The 22,973-nt window shown below is 44.5% G+C and overlaps 1 protein-coding gene across 9 annotated transcripts in view; it reads right to left on the bottom strand.

The window, feature by feature from the left end:
- Positions 1-22,973, bottom strand: part of PPIP5K2 (diphosphoinositol pentakisphosphate kinase 2) — a 130,497-nt gene that overhangs the window by 46,493 nt on the left and 61,031 nt on the right. For all 9 annotated transcript variants that reach the window (XM_040342935.1, XM_040342945.1, XM_040342955.1 and 6 more), the window contains exons 7-13: positions 22,048-22,149; positions 21,676-21,837; positions 16,139-16,260; positions 12,689-12,790; positions 10,051-10,137; positions 8,776-8,851; positions 8,566-8,675 (exon numbers count right to left, since the gene is read on the bottom strand). In XM_040342935.1, coding sequence (XP_040198869.1) covers positions 8,566-8,675; positions 8,776-8,851; positions 10,051-10,137; positions 12,689-12,790; positions 16,139-16,260; positions 21,676-21,837; positions 22,048-22,149 — 761 coding nt within the window. The remainder of the gene's footprint in view (positions 1-8,565; positions 8,676-8,775; positions 8,852-10,050; positions 10,138-12,688; positions 12,791-16,138; positions 16,261-21,675; positions 21,838-22,047; positions 22,150-22,973) is intronic.

The following is a 22,973-nucleotide window of genomic DNA, read 5'->3' as shown; positions in this document are numbered from 1 at the left end:
TCCTGTGTTCTGCACTCAGTGGACATATTGGCATTTGAAAGCCTCCAGTAAGGAGAACATGTAAACCTTATAGTGATGACATCACCAAATCTCATTCCAAACCTCATGAAACTAGCAGTCCCTTGGATCTTACACTGCAGATATACAGCTATGAGGTTGCCTAGGTACTGTAAGAAGAAAAGCATTGCTTTATTTCAGGAGAAATTCAAGACAAAAAGATGCATTTTTCAGGGTAACGCTTAGGGCCAATTAAAATATCCCTGTTTCCTATAACAACAAATGTTCACCTTTTGACCTCAGGACCATATACCGTATTTATCGGCGTATAACATGTACAGGCGTATAACACACACCCTAACTTTAAGAGGGAAGTTTCAGGAAAAAAACTTTCCACAGCCCCCTGTGTTTTTTCAGGGTAATAAAAGTGAGTGTTATATGCCAATAAATACAGTAATTAAAGTCGTAAAACAAAACTGCAAATGGCAGAACACACAAATCAAATTTATTAACTTAAAGAGGAGGTCTGCCCGCCCCACCCCCCCCTCCCCGGCAAAGTCAGCGGCTGTAGCCGAGCTTCCGAGTGATCGCAAAGCGATCTCCTGGAATTGGGAACTGGTACCCCCTCCCCAACGAAAGGTGCCAAATTAAAACCTTTAGGTGGAACTCCACCTTAGTAAGCCAGATTTGATTAGAAAATATTTCTGTCTGTAAAGATTTTCCAGAGGGCAAGTACAACAACAAAAAAGAGATTTTTAATACAGCTTACCTGTAAAATCTTTTTCTTGGAGTACATCACGGGACACAGAGCGGCATATTCATTACTATGTGGGTTATATGGAGTACTTTCAGGTGATGACACTGGCAATCTCAAACAGGAAGTCCCCTCCCTATATAACCCCCTCCCATAGGAGGAGTACCTCAGTTTTGTAGCAAGCAGTATGCCTCCCAAAATGGTCCCCATAAGAGGGGTGGGAGCTCTGTGTCCCGTGATGTACTCCAAGAAAAAGATTTTACAGGTAAGCTGTATTAAAAATCTCTTTTTCTTTATCGTACATCAAGGGACACAGAGCGGCATATTCATTACTATGTGGGATGTCCCAAAGCAATGCTTAATGAGGGGAGGGAGACATCTTCCCAAGACAAAAGGATTTAATTTAGAGGTATACTCAAATAATAATAAATCCAACTTAGTTGAGAAAAAATAAATTTTAAATTTAACTCAAAAGGGAGCCCCCGGACTCCGAGGGTCTCAAAATGCAGCCTGCAGCACTGCCTGCCCAAAGGCTGTATCTGTATTCCTTCTTACATCCAACTGGTAAAACTTTGTAAACGTGTGGACAGAAGACCAGGTTGCCGCCTTGCATACTTGAGCCATAGGGATCTGATGATGTGCTGCCCAGGAGGTGCCCATGGCCCTGGTAGAATGAGCCTTTAATGATAACGGAGGAGGCAACCCCTTCAAGCCATAGGCCTGAGTGATTAACTGTTTAATCCACCTTGAGATGGTGGATTTTGCAGCTGCCTGCCCCTTCTTGGGCAAATCCGGTAAAATGAATAACACATCTGTTTTCCGAATTTTCTCTGTAGCTTTAAGATAGGCCTTCATGGCCCTGACAATATCCAAGGTATGTAGCAACCCTTCCTTTCTGGAAGTAGGTTTTGGAAAGAAGGATGGTAGTACCAAATCCTGGTTTAAATGAAAACTGGATATAACCTTCGGTAGGAAGGAAGGATGAGGGCGGAGAACCACCTTGTCCTTGTGCAGAATAAGATATGGCTCCTTACAAGATAAGGCTGCCAATTCTGATACTCTTCTGGCAGACACTATGGCGACCAGAAATACCAACTTCCTTGTTAGTAAAACCAAAGGAATTTCAGCCAACGGCTCAAAAGGTTGTTTCTGCAGAGTTGACAGAACAAGATTTAAGTCCCACGGACAGAGTGGAGACTTAACTGGAGGATTAATACGCAAGACCCCCTGGATGAAGCTCTTAACCAGCGAGTGGGTGGCCAGCGGCCTCTGAAACCACACTGACAAAGCTGAAATCTGTCCTTTGATTGTGCTTAATGCCAGTCCTTTATCCACTCCTAGATGGAGAAAACTTAATACTCTATCAATGGTAAATTTGCGGGAAAGCCATTTCTTGGACTCACACCAGCCTACATAGGCCTTCCAGACCTTGTAATAAATTACCCTGGAGACCGGCTTTCTGGCTCTGATCAGGGTAGAGATTACCTTCTGAGACAGACCTCTACCCCTGAGAATCAGGGATTCAGCTTCCAGGCCGTCAAATTTAGATGCCGTAAGGCAGGGTGGAGGATCGGGCCTTTCGAGAGCAGGTCTGGCCGTAGAGGAAGAGTCCAAGGGTCACCCACTGCCATCTTCAGGATTAGTGAGTACCATGCCCTTCTGAGCCATGCTGGAGCTACCAGAATAACTGGTTTGTGCTCCACCCTGATCCTGCAAAGCAGGCGGGGTAGTAACTGGAGCGGGGGAAATGCATAAAGAAGTTTGAACTGATGCCAAGGGCAAACTAACGCATCGGTTCCGCAAGCCATAGGATCCCTTGTGCGGGACATGAACCTGTCTAGCTTCTTGTTGAGTCTCGATGCCATGACATCCACGTCCGGCACTCCCCATCTCTGGCAGAGTGTCTGAAAGACCTGTGGATGCAGAGACCACTCCCCCGGCAACAGAGTCTGGCGACTTAAGAAGTCCGCCTGTAGGTTGTCCACTCCGGGGATGAATATAGCCGATATGCAGGGCACATGAGCCTCTGCCCACAGGAGAATCAAGTTCACCTCCCTCTGAGCGGCTTGACTCTTGGTTCCCCCTTGGTGATTTATATATGCCACGGCCGTGGCATTGTCCGATTGTATTCTCACCGGGAACCCTTGCAATTTGGACGTCCAAGCCCTGAGGGCTAGTCGAGCCGCTCTGAGCTCCAAGATGTTGATGGGCAACTGCTTCTCCGCCGTTGCCCAAGTACCCTGGCGAGTGCAACCATCCAAAATTGCTCCCCAGCCCATCAGGCTGGCGTCTGTGGTTACTATCTTCCAGGTCACAGGACTGAAAGATTTTTCCTTCAGTAAATTCTGAGGGTTTAACCACCAAGATGGACTTTGCCGGACTCTTGGAGAGAGTGGCAAAGGAATTTCCAAGGCCTGAGGCCTCCTGCTCCATGCTGACAGGATGGCTGCCTGCAGGATGCGAGTGTGGCTCTGAGCGTACGGTACCGCCTCGAATGTGGCCACCAGCTTGCCTAGTAACCGCATACATAGGCGAACAGTTGGTTTTCTCTTGCTTAGAACCATCTGTATTAATTCCTTGATGGCTTTGACCTTTATCAGAGGTAGGAACACCTTCTGTTGTTCTGTGTCTAACCTCATGCCATAATATTCCAACTGCCTTGTGGGCTGGAATGCTGATTTTTCTCGATTTAGGACCCAGCCGAACCTCTCGAGGTACTGAACCGTGAGGGCCACTGCTCGTTCCAGGCAAGAAGACCAGGAGGTCGTCCAGGTAAGCTAAGACCGTGACCCCTTGGGTCCTTAGATTGGCTAGGATTGGGGCTAGGACCTTCGTAAATACCCGGGGGGCCGTAGCCAACCCGAAGGGGAGCGCCACAAATTGGAAATGACGCTGAGCCACCGAGAAGCGTAGCAATACTTGATGTGGCTGAAAAACTGGCACATGAAGGTAAGCATCCTTTATGTCTATGGATACCATGAAGTCGTCTTTCTGGAGCACGGCGGCTGCTGACCGAATAGATTCCATCCGGAATGAGCGGACCCTTAGGTACGCATTTACTCCCTTTAAGTCCAAAATTGGCCTGACATCGCCGTTGGGCTTTGGGATGATAAACAGGTTGGAGTAGAAACCTAGTCCCTGTTCCCAGACTGGTACTTCTACTATCACCTCCTGGCATAGTAGATGATTCAATGCCGCCATTAATGCGGCTCCTTTCACAGGATCGCTTGGTACTCTTGACTCCTGATAATGAGGAGGAGGAAATTTTAGAAATTCTAGTTTGTAGTCTGTGGCCACTGAAGACCGTACCCAATTGTCGGGAATGTTGGCCTCCCAAACCTCTGCAAAGAGACGCAGCCTTCCCCCCACCATCGTGGGTGGGGGCGCCCCTTCATAAGGCCGACTTGGGGGCTGGCTTCGCTGGCTTGCGATACCACTGCTTCTTGCCCCCAGCGGCCTGTCCCTGCGGCTTATTGTTAAAGTTTGATCTTGCAGGAGGCCGTCGATACTGTTTGGTATTAGAGGGCCCCTGCCCCGGGGAGGGCTGTCGTTTAAACGCAGGCCCCCGGAACTTCTTCTTGACTGGCAAAAGAGTACTTTTGCCGCTTGATATGGTCTGAATGTATCTATCCAGATCTTCTCCGAAGAGTCGTCCTCCATGGAAGGGGAACCCTACCAGGAGTTTTTTTTGCACGGGGGCTCTGCCTCCCAGTTCTTCAAATATAAGAGTCTTCTCATATGGATTAGAAATAACGATAAACGTGACGCTTGCTGGATGGAGTCTTTGATAGCATGCACCGTAAAGCGTATAGCCCTGGGCATATCCGAAAATTCCTCTGCCTGCTGGGCAGGTATAAGTTTAAGCATTTGCTTAGTCTGATCTGATAATGCTTGGGCAACTCCAATCGCAGCCACAGCGGGCTGTACTACCGCCCCTGCCGAAGTAAAGGAGGCCTTAAGTAGTGTCTCCAAGCGTTTATCAACCGGATCCTTGAACACCTGTAAGTTCTCTACAGGACATGTTAACGATTTGTTCACACAGGAGATGGCTGCGTCCACAGCCGGGGGCGCCCACCTCTTAGAAGAATTTTTCCTCCATTGGATATAAGACAGAGAATCTTTTAGGTGGTAAAAAGATTCTATCTGGTTTGGCCCAATCCTGAAATATAACATCCTCTAGTAGAGGATGGACCGGAAAAATTGCGTTGCTTTGAGGCGCCCTTAATGAGCCTAAAGCTGAAACCGCCGATACTTGAGGTTCTGGTACGGGTAACTTAAATGCCCCATGGACCATGTCCGTTAAGGCTTGAACCCACAAACGCTCCCCTTGGGAGGCTGAACCAGGCTCCTCAGTATCCGGATCCTCGATCTCTGAACCACCCTGGTCCAAAACGTCAAGTTTATCCAATTCCCCCAAGGAAAGGATCTCTGTGTCTGAGGGTTCCTGCTCGGGTGACGGAGACCTAGTCCGCTTTCTACCCGATATAGCCTTAGCTATCATTTTTGCCATTCTTTTCTCTAGTTCTCCTAAAGAAACAGCAAGAACCCTCTCAGTGACAAACCCGGGGTTGGACTGACCTGAACCAGCCCCAGCACCAGATCCCCCAGAAGGTCCCACCAAGGCGTGCCCTGGTGCATCCTGTGGGGAAAGCAGTGGCATAGCCGTATCCGAGCCCTCGGAATTTGCGGGGGAATCCTCACCTCTTGTACCCTCTGACCCAGAAGCCATGGTACAATACCGAGGTACACCTGCTATCACCCAGCCACTGATGTAGCTTAAGGGGGTCTGCTGGTTTGGGAACGGTAGCAACTAACGCCCAAACCGAGAAGGGAGATCAGAATGTTCCTTCCTCTATTTCTTTTTTTTTTTTTTTTTTTTTACTTATGAATAGGAAAAAATACTCTGTCTCCTTTTAAGTATTGCCAATAGCCATCTGCTGAAAAAGGAAAAAAGAAAACCTATCTGTAGGTTTGACAGTCTGAATAAAAAGGACTGCAATTTTTCCTTCCGCCACCGGGTGTCCTCAGCGCGCTCTGCTCTGCGTCCTCCTCTCCTTTAGCTCAGAACGATACTGAGCTTGGCAGTTTGTGGAAGGGCCGCCCCTTCCTTTATTGTCGATTCGCTGCCCACAGGACCCGCCCCCCCCTCCAGCCAATGGCGCGAATAGCCTCTATATCTCGGGCACGCGCGTGCGCCCGTCGGCGGGGGGGCCATCGCACATGGAGGAGAACGGAGCTGCGCAGCACCCAGCCAGGTAAGCCCTCAGGTAGGTCACAGACCTCCTCCTTAGCACGGGAAACAGCCCCCTCAAGGTCTCAGTAGTCCCACACCTAGCGCCAGCAGCCACAGCCTAGCAATACATAACAGGGAGGTCACCTATATGGGGGGAAAAAACATAGAATCATCCTGTCTCTGCTATAGACATAGTGACTCACTTGCCAATGCAAAGCATACTCAGGCATGTTCCCCCCCGACCCCCCCCCCCCAGGGAGCCTGCCGTGAACCAAGTTCCGCAAGCTCCCCCTACTTACCTGCTCCATGCCGCAGGACTTTTGTACAGCAAGAGGTCCAATCTTCCCCCATCTCTGTGGGTGGCATCTAGACCTTCAGGCCCTGGGTTCCTATGAAGGAGCCACTGTCCTGGGCCCATATAGCACCCTGGCAAACAGGAGCTTTAGGTACCAAAGATTCTAAGTCCTGGGCCCAGGGTCCAGCTCTCTAAAAGGAGAAGCGTTATGGGCAAAACCCCATGGCTTTGGGGTCCGGATACTGTCCACTTTAGCACTGAGGCCCTTGGACAGATCCGGTTAGCCTGCCCTGATCCCAAGGATGTGGAGGCAAAAGCTAATCCATGACCAACACCTAAGACACTGGCGAAAAAACTGAGGTACTCCTCTTATGGGAGGGGGTTATATAGGGAGGGGACTTCCTTTTTGAGATTGCCAGTGTCCATCACCTGAAGGTACTCCATATAACCCACATAGTAATGAATATGCCGCTCTTTGTCCCGTGATGTACAATAAAGAAAACCTATTAAAACACAACTGCAGTCAACATAGTTTTTTTTTTTTTTCTTTTCAACTGCTGACCGTCTACCTCTTTGGAGAGACTTCCCCTTACTTTCGCTGGGACAGAAAGTGATGGGGAAATCGATCCAATACAGAGAACTGTTTTTTTGTTTTTACATGTATGGTCTGTAGCTACTATCCTTAGGACACCTGTTGCCCTATAATTCTGGTGCCACCGGCACAAGTAGAGATGGAAAAATCTCCATAACAAGCTAGAGCAGACAGCAGCTTGACAGAAGTTTAAACCTCTGCGTGAAAAAAATAAAGTTTTGGGTGTCTAATCACTTGTCTACCAAGGTACCTTATAAACATCATGGTAGATAGGTAATTAAATCAAGATCACAGCTTGAGCCCTGGTTCACACTGGGCTGCGGGAGTTTAATAAAAGACTGTGTAACAAAAAAAAAAAAAAAAAAGTGCATCTCAGTGCTACTGATCTCCTGTAAGCCTCTTTATAGCCACATCCTGTCTAATATATACACTCCAGCAACTTCTGCACTTTATTCCCTGATGAAGATACGAGTGTACCATGTCTGAGTAATGAGTCACTATTGGTATAACACATGAAAAAGAGAAAACACAGGAAAACAATTGTAAGAGAGGCACAAAACGCTTTTACCTTGAGCTGGAAGCGCCAGAATCACCAGGTATTATTTCATGAAAGCTACTGATTTTAAAACATTAAAGCAGCGCTCCACCCAAAAGGGGAAGCTCCACTTGCTATACACCCCCCCCCCGCCGCCCCCTGCCACATTTGGCACTTTGAGGGTGGAGCGAGCACCCCCTGGCTTTGACACGTACCCGCTGCCACCTCCAGGTAAGATCGCCTGTCTACATGCATTTCAGGTCCCTCCTCCTTCCCCCCACTGTCTTCTGGGACACACCCACACAGGTCCTAAAAAATAATGGGGCATTCAGAAAGCGCAGCACAAAATGCGCTTGCGCAGTGAGAAATCAGCAGTTAAGCCTGAAGGTTTCACTGCTAGTTTCTCTTTCTTACCATGCCTGAACCCGAAGCCAGTTAAGAAATCGGCTTGGGGTGCCGAGATCACGGGATCTCTGGACAGGCAAGTGTCCTTTTATTAAAAGTCAGTTGTTACAGTATTTGTAGCTGCCGCCGTCGCAGCCTTTTTTTCCCCAGACTGTAGCTTCTCTTTAAGACGTTTAGGTTTTATATGAGATTTGGGCTTATCAGCATTTTCCAACTCGTTTTAATAGGAGCGACGCAATAGGTTCTTGTACGACTTTGGGGGCGACTCCGGGCAACTTGCATTGACTTCAATACAGAAATCATTTTGCAAGTCGCCTCTGAAAGTGGTTTTCAGGTCGCCTTGCCGAGTCGCCCCCAAAGTTGTGCCGCCCCTGTGTGAATGTGCTCTCTAGGGCATGTTTATAAAGAAATGAATCTGATAAATCACCAAAAATTCCTTGTAGGTCAATCTTCCAGATGCATGCGTATTAAAATGACTGATTGATTCACCACCAGTGAATGTTTGGTGAAAGACACATTTCCAGCTTTATAAATATCCCACAACATGTTTATCATGCAGTACATTAGTAGCAATTCAACAAATCTTTACAAAATATATCAAATGTGTCTATGTAGAGGGCTGGGGGTGTTTTAGTTCAGGGAACAGGAAGAATATGACCTTCCAAAGTCACCAAGGAAAAAATGATAATTTTAATAATATGAGCTGGAAGGAAATGTGTACTTTTACTACTTTCAATTAGTCAAATCTACTTACATCTCCAACACGGATTTAAGCTGTTCCAGCTTTGCTTTGCTCTCCTCAATCTCAGAATCATTGTTCTGTCCAATCTCAACAAGAAGCTGCCTCGCAATGTCCAGGACTTCCTGTTTACATAGAAACAAACATACATTACCAAATATAAACCTGAAAACACCTGCATAATCTTTCTTTGCATGCGACTCATTTGTACACAAATTTACTTGCCTGCAACTGCTTTGGTTTCTTCAGCTTTAATTTCCCAGTCTTGTAGCCAAAACATTTTTCAAACAGATCAAAAAACCTTGGAAAATGAATAAAAAAGTAAAGATCTTATTACTCATTATGTGAAAACATTACTAAACATCAGATAGGATAAAATGTCACCTTGGTTTGAATTTAAATATAAAAAAAGAGTGTGTCATAATGATAAGTCCATAAACACTGAATGAATAAGAAGTCCATAAAAGTGGCGAGAGAGTGGATCAGCGCACAGTGGCCACACACCACTGAAATGCGTTTTGCCTTGTCCATGTGGTTGGAGTGCGCTGGAATAGCTGCCCAATGCAGTCCCACCACATCAGGAGTGAATCTACCCTTAAAGCGGATGTGCCACGGGAAAAATATATTAAAAGCCAGCAGCTACAAATACTGCAGCTGCTGACTTTTAATATAAGGACACTTACCTGTCCTGGAGTCCAGCGGTGATTGCAGCAGATGACGAGCCGATCGCTCGTCACCCTGCTGCTCCCCCCTCCATCCTCGGTGAGGGAACCAGGAAGTGAAGCGCTCCGGCTTCACTGCCCGGTTCCCTACGGCGCATGCGCGAGTCGCGCTGCGCCCGCCGATTGGCTCCCGCTGTGTGCTGGGAGCCGAGTGTTCCCAGCATACAACGGGGGGACGGACGGGAAGGAAGGAAAAAAACCCGTCCTTTGCCCGTATCGTAGGGCCGGAAGTGGGTGCAGATACCTGTCTGTAGACAGGTATCTGCACCCCCCTCCCCCCTGAAAGGTGTCAAATGTGACACCGGAGGGGGGAGGGTTCCGATCAGCGGGACTCCACTTTAGAGTGGAGATCCGCTTTAAGTCTTGTACACACGATTGGATTTTCCGACGGGAATTGTGTGATGGCAGGATGTTGTCGGATAATCTCACCGTTTGTACGCTCCATCGGACAAATGTTGTCGGAATTTCCGACAACAAATGTGGGATAGCATGCTTTAAAATTTTCAGACAACAAATAATTGTCGGATTTTCCGATCGTGTGTACAAACACGCATGCTCAGAAGCAATGCTCACCATAAGACAACATTAGCAGAAGTTGCCAAAAGGGTGACGCGAAAGAGCTGAAAAAACATGTAGTTTTGCGTTTGTTGGACAACAATTCTTTGCCATCTGTATGCAAGACAAGTTCACGGCCAACGCTCTTTGGACAAAAGTCCTATGCTTTGGCAGCGGAAAATTTGATCGTGTGTACGAGGATTTACACAAAATGTATGCTTACCTTTGATGCCTTACTTCCATTTTCATTTTTTGCTTTGGTGTCCGATCACCATGTCTTATCACTGCAATAACACAACGAAGCTCCATCCTTAAAAAAAAAATTAGATTAGGAAATATTTACACCCAACTGTCATGTCACAATTCAAAAGCAACAAGTTTACAGGCAATCCCAGAGTTACAAACATCCGACTCATACCTTACAAATGGAGGGAGCCAACAGGAAGTGATCTACCCCAAGGGAAATTTACTCCTGTAAAACCTCGTACACACAACCGTTTTTCATGACGAGAAAAATGCCATTTTTTAAATTGGTCATTAAAAACGGTCGTGTTTGGGCTCTAGAGCATTTTTCTCGATGATAAAAATGGGCATTAAAAATTTAGAACATGCTCTATTTTTTCTCGTAGTTTTTCATGTCATCATTTTTCTCGTTGTGAAAAATGGTCATGTGTAGGCTTTAACGACGGGTAAAAAAAAACCACGCATGCTCAGAAGCAAGTTATGAGATGGGAAATTAACATAACCAGCCCAAAGGGTGGCACCATTCTAATGGAACTTCCCCTTTATAGTGCCGTTGTACGTGTTGTACGTCACCGCGATTTGCTCAAGCATTTTTTATCTCTATCTTGTGTATGCAAAGCAGGCTTGAGAGGAATCACGTCGAGAAAAACTTTGTTTTTTTCTATGACATGAAAAAAGGTCGTGTGTACGGGTTATTATGAAAAAAGGCGTTTCTACTAAAGTTGCATCACCAATCCTCGTTTTCCACAACAACCCAAAATTTTCGAAATTCAATTGTCACAGGGTCCCTCCCTATGCCATCCAAAGGCTGGAATTAATCTTAACCACTTGCTTACTCGGCCCTTATACCCCCTTCCTGACTGCCTGACATGGCCAATTTTCAGAGCGGTCACACTTTGAATGACAATTGTGTGGTCATGCAACCCTGTACCCACATGACATTTTTTATCTTTTTTTTTTTTTTTTTACACAAATAGAGCTTTTTTTTTTTTTTTGGTGGCATTTAAATCACCACAGTTTTTTTTTTTGTTAAACAAGCAAAAATGACACCTCCCAAGATGCATCTGGAGGCACTGTGGCCCAAGAAGTGCTGGGGATCCAGTTGTGTTATGATTATCTTCACAATGTACAATTTTTCAGAAAAATCTACTGGACGCCATTTTTGCCTACACTTGTAGACAACTGATGGGAATTTGCAGAAATATTGGGAGGCTCCCATTAACTGGTAATTCAGCTACACAAATGGAACAGAAAAAAGGAGTCAAATTCACTTTTCCCATTTCCTCCAATTTATCTTGGCATAAAGAAAATCACAGCTACTCGCAGACAGCATGACAACTACACACTGGGGTGGATTCAGGTAGCTGCGCTTTATGTTACGGCGGCGCAGCGTATTGTATTTACGCTACGCCGACGCAACTTACAGGAGCAAGTGCAGTATTCACAAAACACTTGCTCCGTAAGTTGCGGCGGCGTAGCGTAAATGGGGCCGGCGTAAGCCCGCGTAATTCAAATGTGGAAGGGGGGCATGTTTTATGCTAATGTGTTATGACCTGACGTGATTGACGTGTTTTACGAACGGCGCATGCGCCATCCGTGTACATATCCCAGTGTGCATTGCTCTCAAGTACGCCGCAACAACGTATTGGTTTCGACGTGAACGTAAAATACGTCCGGCCCTATTCGCGAACGACTTACGCAAACATTTCAAATTTCGAAGCGGGAACGACGTCCATACTTAACATTGGCTGCGCCACCTAATAGCAGGAGCAACGTTACGCCGAAAACGACGTAAAAAACTAATGCCGGGCGCACGTACGTTTGTGAATCGGTGTAACTAGGTAATTTGCATAATCTACGCCAAAAACGACGGGAGCACCACCTAGCCGCCAGCGTGAGAATGCCAGTCGTATCTTAGGCTAATGTTGGCGTATCTTGCTTTCTGAATACAGAAAGAAGATACGCTGGCGCAGATTTGAATTTACGCAGCGTATCTATGGATACGCCGGCGTAAATTCTCTCTGAATCCGGGCCACTGTATTAGTAAAACGGTGAAAAAGTGGTGCGTTAGCAAACACCACCTTGTACTTATTAGTATTATTATTATAATACAGGATTTTTATAGCGCCAACAATATGTGCAATATTGTTGGGTGAGTGGCAACCAATGGAGGGATTGGCAGAGGGGAGTAGCAGACGCTGAACGGATTGTAAGGTGGATGAGTCTGGCAGCAGCATTCATGATGAACTGAAGGGGAGATAGCCTAGTTAAAAGGTAAGCCAATGAGGAGGGCGTTGCAGTAGTCAAGGCATGAGATAACCAGGGAGAGAATTATGATCTTTATGAAGTCATTGGTTAGGAAGGGGCATATTTTGGATATGTTGCAGAGGTTAAGGCAGCAAGCTTTGGAAAGTGATTGGATGTGGGGCCAAAGCAAGAGTTCAGAGTCCAGGATACCACCTAGCACCCTGGCATGTGGGGATGGGGGTGCCATTGATCTTGACAGAGAAGTCAGGGGAAGGGGCATGTGGGAGAGTTAATATTACTAGCTTGGCTTTGGACAGGTTGAGTAGTATAATCTGAAGAAAAAAAAACAAACAAAAACAAAATATGCTTACATTGTTCCAGATGTTGTGGGAACTATAGGTATATCTTCTGCTTCCAACGGTATTGACCAGGGAATGTGGAACTGAGGGGCTAGCTCACGCATTATGATATTTCTGAAAGGTTAAAAACACAAAACTTCATAAGCTTAAAAATTATCGATCGAACATTCATATAATTGTGATCACAAAAAGTTCAGAGGACTGAAAATAAAAATATTTCCAAAAGAAAATGTTTTTGGACTTTGTCACACAGACCACTGAAACTAACTATAAGCATTATATATTCGTCTTAGTTATTATATTACAAAAATTGATAACATATGGATGTGAAATGTCTATTCAAAACATCCATCTTACAGATTATTGCTCATTAAAACCTTGCTAGTTTCTGACTTGAGAGATCTATGAGGAAAGCACAAAGTGGAGAAATTGCAGTTGGAGATGGAATACCGATTCATAAAAACAAACACTCTATACCATTTCATGCAAAGCCAATAGTGTCGGTGCACATGGTAGCTGCCATTTAAGCTATATACACACACACACACACACACACACTTGTGTACGTGTATGACGCTTCCTGATGACGTGGTAACGAAACGTACGTCAAGGCGGTACCTGGTCACGCACAGCTACGCTAACTTCCGGTCCCGCTGGTTCACCATTCTTGGAGATGGAACGCACGCCAGCCTTCCCAGCGCTAGGGGCCATCTCTCCACGATTGAAACGCTTTTCAGCCTCAGTGCCGGGTCTAAGGCACCAACAAAAGTAAGAAGCCATTTGGCGCCTTGTTTTTATATTTATTTGAATAAAAACGGAATTATACTATTGCGGTTTCTCTCCTTCATCCGTTCATTGATACCGGAGTTTGGTCAAATTCAAGGAATCTGAATACTATATGAAGCCATACACCTGTGTTATAAGCTGTAATTGACCTCTTTTTTGATTAAAAGGGTCAACAATAGGGATGAGCGGAACACCCCCCCCCCGTTCGGTTCACACCAGAACCTTCGAACGGACCGAACGTTCGCGCAAACAATTAAAACCCCATTGACGTCTATGGGACTTGAACGTTCGAATTCAAAAGGGCTTATTTTAAAGCCCAATTTGCAAGTTATTGTCGTAAAACGGGTTTGAGAACCCGGGTCTTGCCCCAGGGAACATGTATCAATGGGAAAAAAAGTTTTAAAAACGGTATTTTTTTCTGGAGCAGTGATTTTAACCACTTAAGACCCGGACCAAAATGCAGGTAAAGGACCAGGCCAGGTTTTGCAATTCGGGACTGCGTTGCTTTAACAGACAATTGCGAGGTCGTGCGACGTGGCTCCCAAACAAAATTGCCGTCCTTTTTTTCCCACAAATAGAGCTTTCTTTTGGTGGTAATCGATCACCTCTGCGGTTTTTATTTTTTGCGCTATAAACAAAAATAGAAAAAATTTATAGCGTTTACAAAATAGGGGATAGTTTTATTGCATTTTTATTAATTTTTTTTTTCCTACTAATGGCGGCGATCAGCGATTTTTTTCGCGACTGCGACATTATGGAGGGCACTTCGGACAATTTTGACACATTTTTGGGACCATTGTCATTTTCACAGCAAAAAATGCATTTAAAATGCATTGTTTACTGTGGAAATTACAGTTGCAGTTTGGGAGTTAACCACAGGGGGCGCTGAAGGGGTTGTGTGTCACCTAATGTGTGTTTACAACTGTAGGGGGGTGTGGCTGTAGGTTTGACGTCATCGATTGTGGATCCCTATAAAAGAGATCACACGATCGATGACACCGCCACAGTGAAGAACGGGGAAGCCGTGTTTACACACGGCTCTCCCCGTTCTTCAGCTCCAGGGACCGATCGCGGGACTCCAGCGGCGATCGGGTCCGCTGGTCCCGGTCGCGGGAGCGCACCCCACGGCTGGGCTTAAAGATCAACGTACATATACGTTGATGTGCCCAGCCGTGCCATTCTGCCGACGTATATGTGCAGGAGGCGGTCCTTAAGTGGTTAATGATGCTTAAAGTGAGGATGCCCCACAGATGCTCAATAGGGTTTAGGTCTGGAGACATGCTTGGCCAGTCGATCACCTTTACCCTCAGCTTCTTTAGCAAGGCAGTGGTCATCTTGAAAGTGTGTTTGAGGTTATCATGTTGGAATACTGCCCTGCGGCCCAGTCTCCGAAGGGAGGGGATCATGCTCTGCTTCAGTATGTCACAATACATGTTGGCATTCATGGTTCCCTCAATGAACTGTAGCTGCCCAGTGCCGGGAACACTAATGCAGCCCCAGACCATGACACTCCCACCACCATGCTTGACTGTAGGCAAGACACACTTGTCTTTGTACTCCTCACCTGGTTGCTGCCACACGCACTTGACACCATCTGAACCAAATAGGTTTATATTGGTCTCATCAGACCACAGGACATGGTTCCAGTTATCCTTAGTCTGCTTCTCTTCAGCAAACTGCTTGCAAGCTTTCTTGTGCATCATCTTTAGAATAGGCTTTCTTCTGGAACGACGGCCATGCAGACCAATTTGATGCAGTGCGCAGCGTATGGTCTGAGCACCGACAGGCTGATGCCCCCACCCCTTTGACCTCTGCAGCAATGCTGGCAGCACTTATACTGTACGTCTATTTCTCAAAGAAAATCTCTGGATATGACTGAGCACGTGCACGCAACTTCTTTGGTCAACCATGGCGAGGCCTGTTCTGAATGAAACCTGTCCTGTTAAACCGCTGTATGGTCTTGGCCACCATGCTGCGGCTCAGTTTCAGGGTCTTGGCAATCTTCTTATAGCCTAGTCTATCTTTATGTAGAGCAACAATTATTTTTTTCAGATCCTTTGCCATTAAGGTGCCATGTTGAACTTCCAGTGACCAGTATGAGAGAGCGAGAGCGATAACACAAAATTTAGCACACTGCTCCCAATTCACATCTGAGACCTTGTAACACTAACGAGTCATATGACACCGGGGAGGGAAAATGGCTAATTGGGCCCAGTTTGGACATTTTTTTTACTTACTGGTGTAGTCACTTTTGTTGCCAGCGGTTTAGACATGAATGGCTGTGTGTTGAGGGGCAGCAGAGACAGTTTGTTGTCATTAAACTAATGGAAATTAGGAGCAGGCAGGATTTCTATTTTTTTTTGCCCAGACACACTTTAAATCACGAGCTTGAATCAACCAAGGAAATTAACATATACCTAGTAATATATTAAGCAAAGGTCTAAATAAAGAAAGCGCAGTAAAATTCCTGCTTAAATTGTTAACCTGAACATAGATTTTAGATGACAGTCAGGAGTTTCTAACGTTTGCATATATTTTGCCAGCCACCACCCAATCCTGCTAAAACTAGGTCAATCACTCTTCAAGGACCCTTTAATATTTGCAAGCAATCTGGTTTCATATTGTAAAAAGCCATCTTATGTAATCTCTGCTCATAGAGAAATAATTAAGTCTTACCCAAGAATCTTTGCACAGTCATCATAATACTTCATTGAGTTCTTCACAAAGCTAAATCCATTAACATCACAAACATAAGACTGGCCATTTGCACGAAGCAGATCAAAGCCACAAACCGTTTGCTGAAAGAGCAAAAATATCAAAGAACATTCATTACATATTTATGTAAGAGTTTTTAGGGATTTTATATTTCTATTGCCAGTAACTGCATCTAAACAATCAAAAAAAAATCCATTGGTGCAAGCGAGTTGGAAGGGGAACCCATTTTCTGGAGCTGAACTGCCATGAGGAAACCAGCCCATATAAAAATGGTATCAATGGCAGGGGTCAAGTCCTGGGGAAAAAAGTGTGGGAACTCCCACCCAAGATCCACTCCCCCACCAAAAAAAAAAATTATACGCTCATATGCATAATTACTAAACCGCATGTTTTTTTAAGCAAATTCTTTCTAAATCCCACGATATAACTCGCGGCAGACCTCCGCAATGTCTCCTGGGAACAATGACAAAAGCTCCTAGGAGACATTGCGGCATCGAGGAAGTGACGGAATACCCGCACACTACCTGATGAATCCATATACAGGAAGCGGCCAGTAACATAAAGGATTACTTAGGTTCGCCTTCCCCTGACAGTGACTCGAGCTGGGCATCGCCGCTTAGTGAAGGATTAGCTTGGGCGGCTCGGCTGCTCTAGTCCTGCAAAGGGAACTGCGTTCCTGCTGTGAAAAAAGTGCAGGAACTCCGTTCCCACAGGACTAGAGCCCTGATCAATGGTGGCTTCAGCAGAGGAAAGGGCACATTTTTATTTCAAACATTTAAATTTTGTCACAATGGAAAGTAACTGCACCACATTCTCTCACCTGCAAAGTAATCTTTAGTAAACAAGAACAAGATTTTTCAAGTATTTCATATAATTAAAAAAAAAAAAAAACAGATATAAAATACATTGATGTGCCCTTTAGTACAGGAGCAGTCTTCAAACTACTGCTTACAAAATTATAGGGGAAAGACCTCCAACACGTCCCCAAATTACAACAGAACTTTCTACAATTTTCTTATTTAAATACTGTAGATATTTAATGACAGTGCAATTAAATACAAAATATACAGGATTGGAACATAATGGTCTTTGTGGGGTGTTTTTTTTTTTTGTTGAGCATACAGTTCTGTTGGTATACAAATGTTGTGGATGTAGATACATCAGTCTTCTATTTTAACAACCAGGATAGCCAAAGAGTCTATACATGACTAGACCAGGGGTGCAAGGATAGGGTCTTTAGGCCATTCATACTCAGTCTTCTTACATTTTTAAGGAGACTTCTGTGCTTTCTATGTGCAGATTAGAATGCTCTTTTATGACAGGAAAATAAAATGTTATTTTTTTCACCGTAGGAGTAGTCTACGCCGTACAAAAGTTTTCATTAACACATACAGAGCTCCAGTAACTGCCACCTCTAGATAATATAAAAATAAACCCCACCAGGATAAAGCACCTCAAAGGCTACTATTGTGGTATAAAATATAATTTATTGGACATCAAAAATACAAAAAACACACCAATCTCATAGGCCAAGTCAGTCAGCTAACCCATGGAGAGAGAGGGATCCCCAGCCCCCCAAAAAACAGCCCCCTGTCCCATACAAGCAACTCCCCAACCCAGAGGACCCTCTCCCCACTCAAACAACCCAAAAAGGAGCCCTCTCACCAAATCTCCCCTCAAAGCCCATGCCTCCACTCGCCTGTGGAAACCTCCAAAAACACTCAAAAAGGGGCCAATTAGCCCAATAAACCTCGACAGGCTGAAAAAATGCACTCTGATGGAAACGAACATCTCATACATGCATGAGCCGGGGGTCGCGTAACTAGTTAGCATGGGAGGAGTCTCGGTCGTTATCAGAATTAATCAGACAATGTGCTCCACCAACTAAGAACGGCCATGCACCGCCACCCACAGAATCGAGAAAAAGCCATCAATTTGTGAATCCTTTCCATGTCCGGGCCGGGTGAGGTTTCCAGCTTATATAGGATGAGAGACAGGGTTTTTAATTTAATACTGGGTGATTCACCTCTCAAGATAAGTTTGCAAAAATAAAAAAGTACCCAATTTGTAAAACAATGTAACCAAACAGAGCATTATGAAGAATATATAAAAGTTGGGTAACCATAGGAGATTCGCCTTTCTTACCTTAGGCATTGGTCAGGTTAAACACAGCACATTAGTAGCATTTTAAATGCAGCAAATTCAGGTCAGTGAATGGTCCAGCTTTAGAACATAATTGACAGGCACCTAATGAATATCTGTAGTTTTTTTGTTTTTTTTTAATTACCAATACTTGCACTAAAAACAGCCCAAACTTTAAGACCTCATGCACATCAGACGTTAAAATAACGTTATAAAAACGCCAGTAGCTTTGCAGTGAGTTTTTCAACTTTTTTCTGTGTTTTTGCAATAGCATTTATTAGCGTTTTTTATGGATCAAAAAAAAAAAAAAAAAAAACACTGGTGAGCGACGTTTTTGAGCGTTACAGCATTTTTACAGCTGAAAAACATCTCTCAGAACCCACTAGTTTTGTTTTTGTTTTTACTGCTCAAAAATGCCTTTGGCCAAAACTGCTAATAACAGCCTATGTGTGCATGGATAACATAACTGAGAGTTTAACCACTTAAGCCCCGGACCATATTGCTGCCTAAAGACCCAAGGGGTTTTTACAGTTCGGAACTGCGTTGCTTTAACAGACAATTGCGCGGTCGTGCGACGTGGCTCCCAAACAAAATTGGCGTCCTTCTTTCCACACAAATAGAGCTTTCTTTTGGTGGTATTTGATAACCTCTGCGGTTTTTATTTTTTGCGCTATAAACAAAAATAGAGCGACAATTTTGAAAAAAATGCAATATTTTTTAGTTTTTGCTATAATAAATATCCCCCAAAAACATATATAAAACATTTTTTTTCCTCAGTTTAGGCTGATACGTATTCTTCTACCTATTTTTGGTAAAAAAAAAATCGCAATAATCGTTTATCGGTTGGTTTGAGCAAAATTTATAGCGTTTACAAAATAGGGGATAGTTTTTTTGCATTTTTATTTTTTTTACTACTAATGGCGGCGATCAGCGATTTTTTTCGTGACTGCGACATTATGGCGGACACTTTGGACAATTTTGACACATTTTTGGGACAATTGTCATTTTCACAGCAAAAAATGCATTTAAATTGCATTGTTTATTGTGAAAATGACAGTTGCAGTTTGGGAGTTAACCACAGGGGGCGCTGTAGGAGTTAGGGTTTACTTTGTGTGTGTTTACTAGTGTAGGGGGGTGTGGCTGTAGGAATGACGTCATTGATCGTGTCTTCCCTATAAAGGGGATGACGCGATCGATGCGCCGACACAGTGAAGCACGGGGAAGCCGTGTTTACACACGGCTCTCCCCGTTCTTCAGCTCCGGGGAGCGATCGAAACAAATAGCCGCGCCGTTGTCCCGGATCGCTCCCCAAGCGGACCCGACCTCCGCATGTACCGGGGGGGGGTCCCGATCGGACCCCCCACCCACGTCTAGCAGAGGACGTACAGGTACGTGATTGTGCCTGTCCGTGCCATTCTGCCGACGTAAATGTACATGAGGAGGTCGGGAAGTGGTTAATGACTGTAGAAAAAAACGTCTACTGCCAAAAACAGCTACTGTAAAAATGTCCAGTGTGCATGAGGCCTTATTGTTGTGGCCATAAACAAAGACTGGATAGATCGCTTGGAAAGGAATCTGGTACTGAGATAAAAAAAAATATCGAATCTCCTGGATGTCATGCTGACCCTGCAGCTAAAATAGTTTCAGAGTAAATTTAGAGCCAATATGTAAATAAGATGTTCTGATTTTATTTGCAGCATACTTATTTCAAGGCCCTGATTCAGAAGTCATTTAGCATTTGCAGGAGGTGGTGACAGGGAGGTGCCTTCAATGCAAAGTATGTGCCTGTGTAATACATTTATTAATGTGCTCCACCCAAAATGGGAAGTTCCACTTCTAGAAACCCTCCCCTGCCACATTTGGCACTTGTTGGTGGGGGGGAAGCAAGTACGTGGTTTTGCTCCCAAATCCGGCTCAGATTGCTGCAGTTGAGTCCCCCCTTCCCCTGCAGTCTTCAGAGACACATCACAGGTCCCAGAAGACTATGGAACCATTCACAAGGCACAGTGCTACTCACACATGCGCAGTAAGCTGTGAAGTCGCAAGGCTTCACTTCCTGTATCCCTTAATTCAGATGCAGACGCCTGCGCCTGAACCTGTTTGAAGAACCGGCTCGGGTGAGGACATCAATGGATCCCTAGACAGGCAAGTGTCCTTATGCTAAAAAAAAAAGTCAGCAGCTATAGTATTTGTAGCTTCTGACTTATTTTATTTTGGGGGGGGGGACTCCCTGGAGCTCCTCTAACTTAAAGCGGAGGTTCACCCGAAAAATCAACTTTCTGTCACTAGATCCAGCATACTGCTGACATCTGCAGTATGCTGGATTTTTTTATTTTTTTTGTACTTATCGTTGTAGGTGTATTTCTTCTCCGGCTCCGAGCGGGGAATCCGTCGGGGAATAGGCGTTCCTAAATCAAGCGCAGTTGATTGACGGGCTTGATAAGCACGTCACGCCATCCGGAAATAGCCGACGTGATTCTCCGCTGCTTACCGTGCCTGCGCCTGCCGTGTAGAGCTGACTGCGCAGGCGCAGTAAATTGCAGAGAGTCACGTCGGCTATTTCCGGAAGGTGTGACGCGCTATCCAAGGCCGTCAATCAACTGCGCTTTATTTAGGAACGCCTATACCCAGAAGGATACGCCGCTCCGTGCAGGAGAAGAAATACGGCTAAAATGATAAGTACAAAAAAAATAAAAAATAATCCAGCATACTTTAGATGTCAGCAGTATGCTGAATCTAGTGACAGAAAGTTGATTTTTGGGTGAACCACCACTTTAAAAGCCTAACTTTAGTCAAGATCTAAAATAAAAATGAGCACAAAGGACAGTCAGTGTGAAGGCCCCTTTCACACTGAGGCACTTTCCATTCATTTCAATAGAGGGGGGCATTTTTTTCCCGCCCTGCCAGAATACTGCCCTGCCAGCATTCATTGATTTTAAATGGAAATAGGTTTCCGTGAGCTTTTCAGGTGCTTGATTTAGCATCAACGCAATCCCACCCCTCTAGCCCAAATCTTCTGTTGCCGCAGGGTTAATACAAGCCAAGGGACCTGTAATATGCTCTAACCAAGAGTTCCGACTATGCCTGCTCTTTTTGGCCCCTCTCCCGCATTCATAGAATCAATATTACAGCTTTCACTAGTGAAAAGAAAATAACTATTAATGGAGGACAGGCGGATGAAGAAAGGTCCTCCTCTTCCACTCATAGAACTTTTAATGTTTTTTAAGTTAATCTTCCCCAGCATGACTGTATTTATATAAAATTACCAATTTAATGATAGCTGTTCATCAAAAAAAAAAAAAGAAAAATGATAATGCTTAGTACAAAGTCATGATTTACAGGACACAAGTAATCACCTTAAAAGCTAGGCACACTTTCCAAGCTATTAGTTTTTCTCTGGCATTTAAGATGACAGGATACCGCACTTCTTTTCCTTCACTGTCTCGCTCTACTTTGCCGTCAAGTGCAGGCGATTTCCGAGCTTCAGCATGAGCATAATCTGGTCCCACAGTGTAAACCTTTATAACAAACAGATAAAAACATAAAATTCCTCTGACAGGTTCTGCTGCAAAAAATTAAATACTGCGTGTCCTAACCCCACAAGGATGTGGATGGCGTAAGAAAACTCAGAGAACATTGAAATATCGAACAGAACACTGAATATGAAACAGAAATGTCAAATATTTTTACATTTTTATTTTGTCCTTTTTTGGTATCCACCACCGTACCTTTACATCAGTGCCATCAGTAGGCATAAATTCTTCATAAATGTATGAACCAGTCTTCCTGACATTGCTTTCGGGTGAGTACACACTACTGCGGCTACCAATCTAAAAGCAAAAGCATATTGCACAGAAAATTAGTAAATCGTGTGAACCTCATTAAAGTTAAAATTAAAGTCAAAATGCTTGTGTATAAGTATAAAGAAACAACGTTTTAAATACTTTTGTCTCCTTTTTTATAAGTGATCACATACCCATCTGTTAGAAGGAGCTAAGAGAGCTAGGGGAGGAGAAAAAACAGTACACTGATCTTCCTAGTGAATGCCTGCGTGTATGAGGGGGGGGGGGGGGTGCCAGCACAAGTCTGATCATTGGAGGAGAGCAAGCAGAGTTTCCAGCACAGCCAGAAAACTAAACTAAACTACCAAAAGAGTTCAGTTTTTAATAGTAAAGCAGAGGGTCTGGAAGGAACACCATGTATTTCACATAAAGGAAGCAATACAAAGAGAATAGGATACGTTTTCATACAAGTACATGGCACAGCAGGCATATATCAGGAATATAAACTGTTGGGGTAAAATTCTTTAACAGATTCAAATGTAAACATTTGCAGCATATGATGTCTCAGGTTAAGGGCCAGTTCACATTAGATGCAGTTCCGTGAGCTTTTTTTCTGCACTAAAAATGCATGCAGAGATTTTTCCCCATGTATTCAAATGACTCTAGTTCACACCAGTGCAATAAGTTCCAGTCAGTTTCCGGTGCAGAAACTGACCGAAAACGAACTGGAACTGACTGCATTGGTGTGAACTAGAGCCGAACTAGAAAGTAGGATTGGGTTAATCCAAGATTACCGGTACCAGATGCTGTATCATTGCGGGGGAACCTCTTGGCCAGTGGAAAGTCAAAGTTAATGCCCTGTTAATGGCTGC

Source organism: Rana temporaria, chromosome 1 (assembly GCF_905171775.1).
Source record: "Rana temporaria chromosome 1, aRanTem1.1, whole genome shotgun sequence".
NCBI lineage: Eukaryota > Metazoa > Chordata > Amphibia > Anura > Ranidae > Rana > Rana temporaria.
This window is presented reverse-complemented; position numbering and strand designations above follow the sequence as displayed.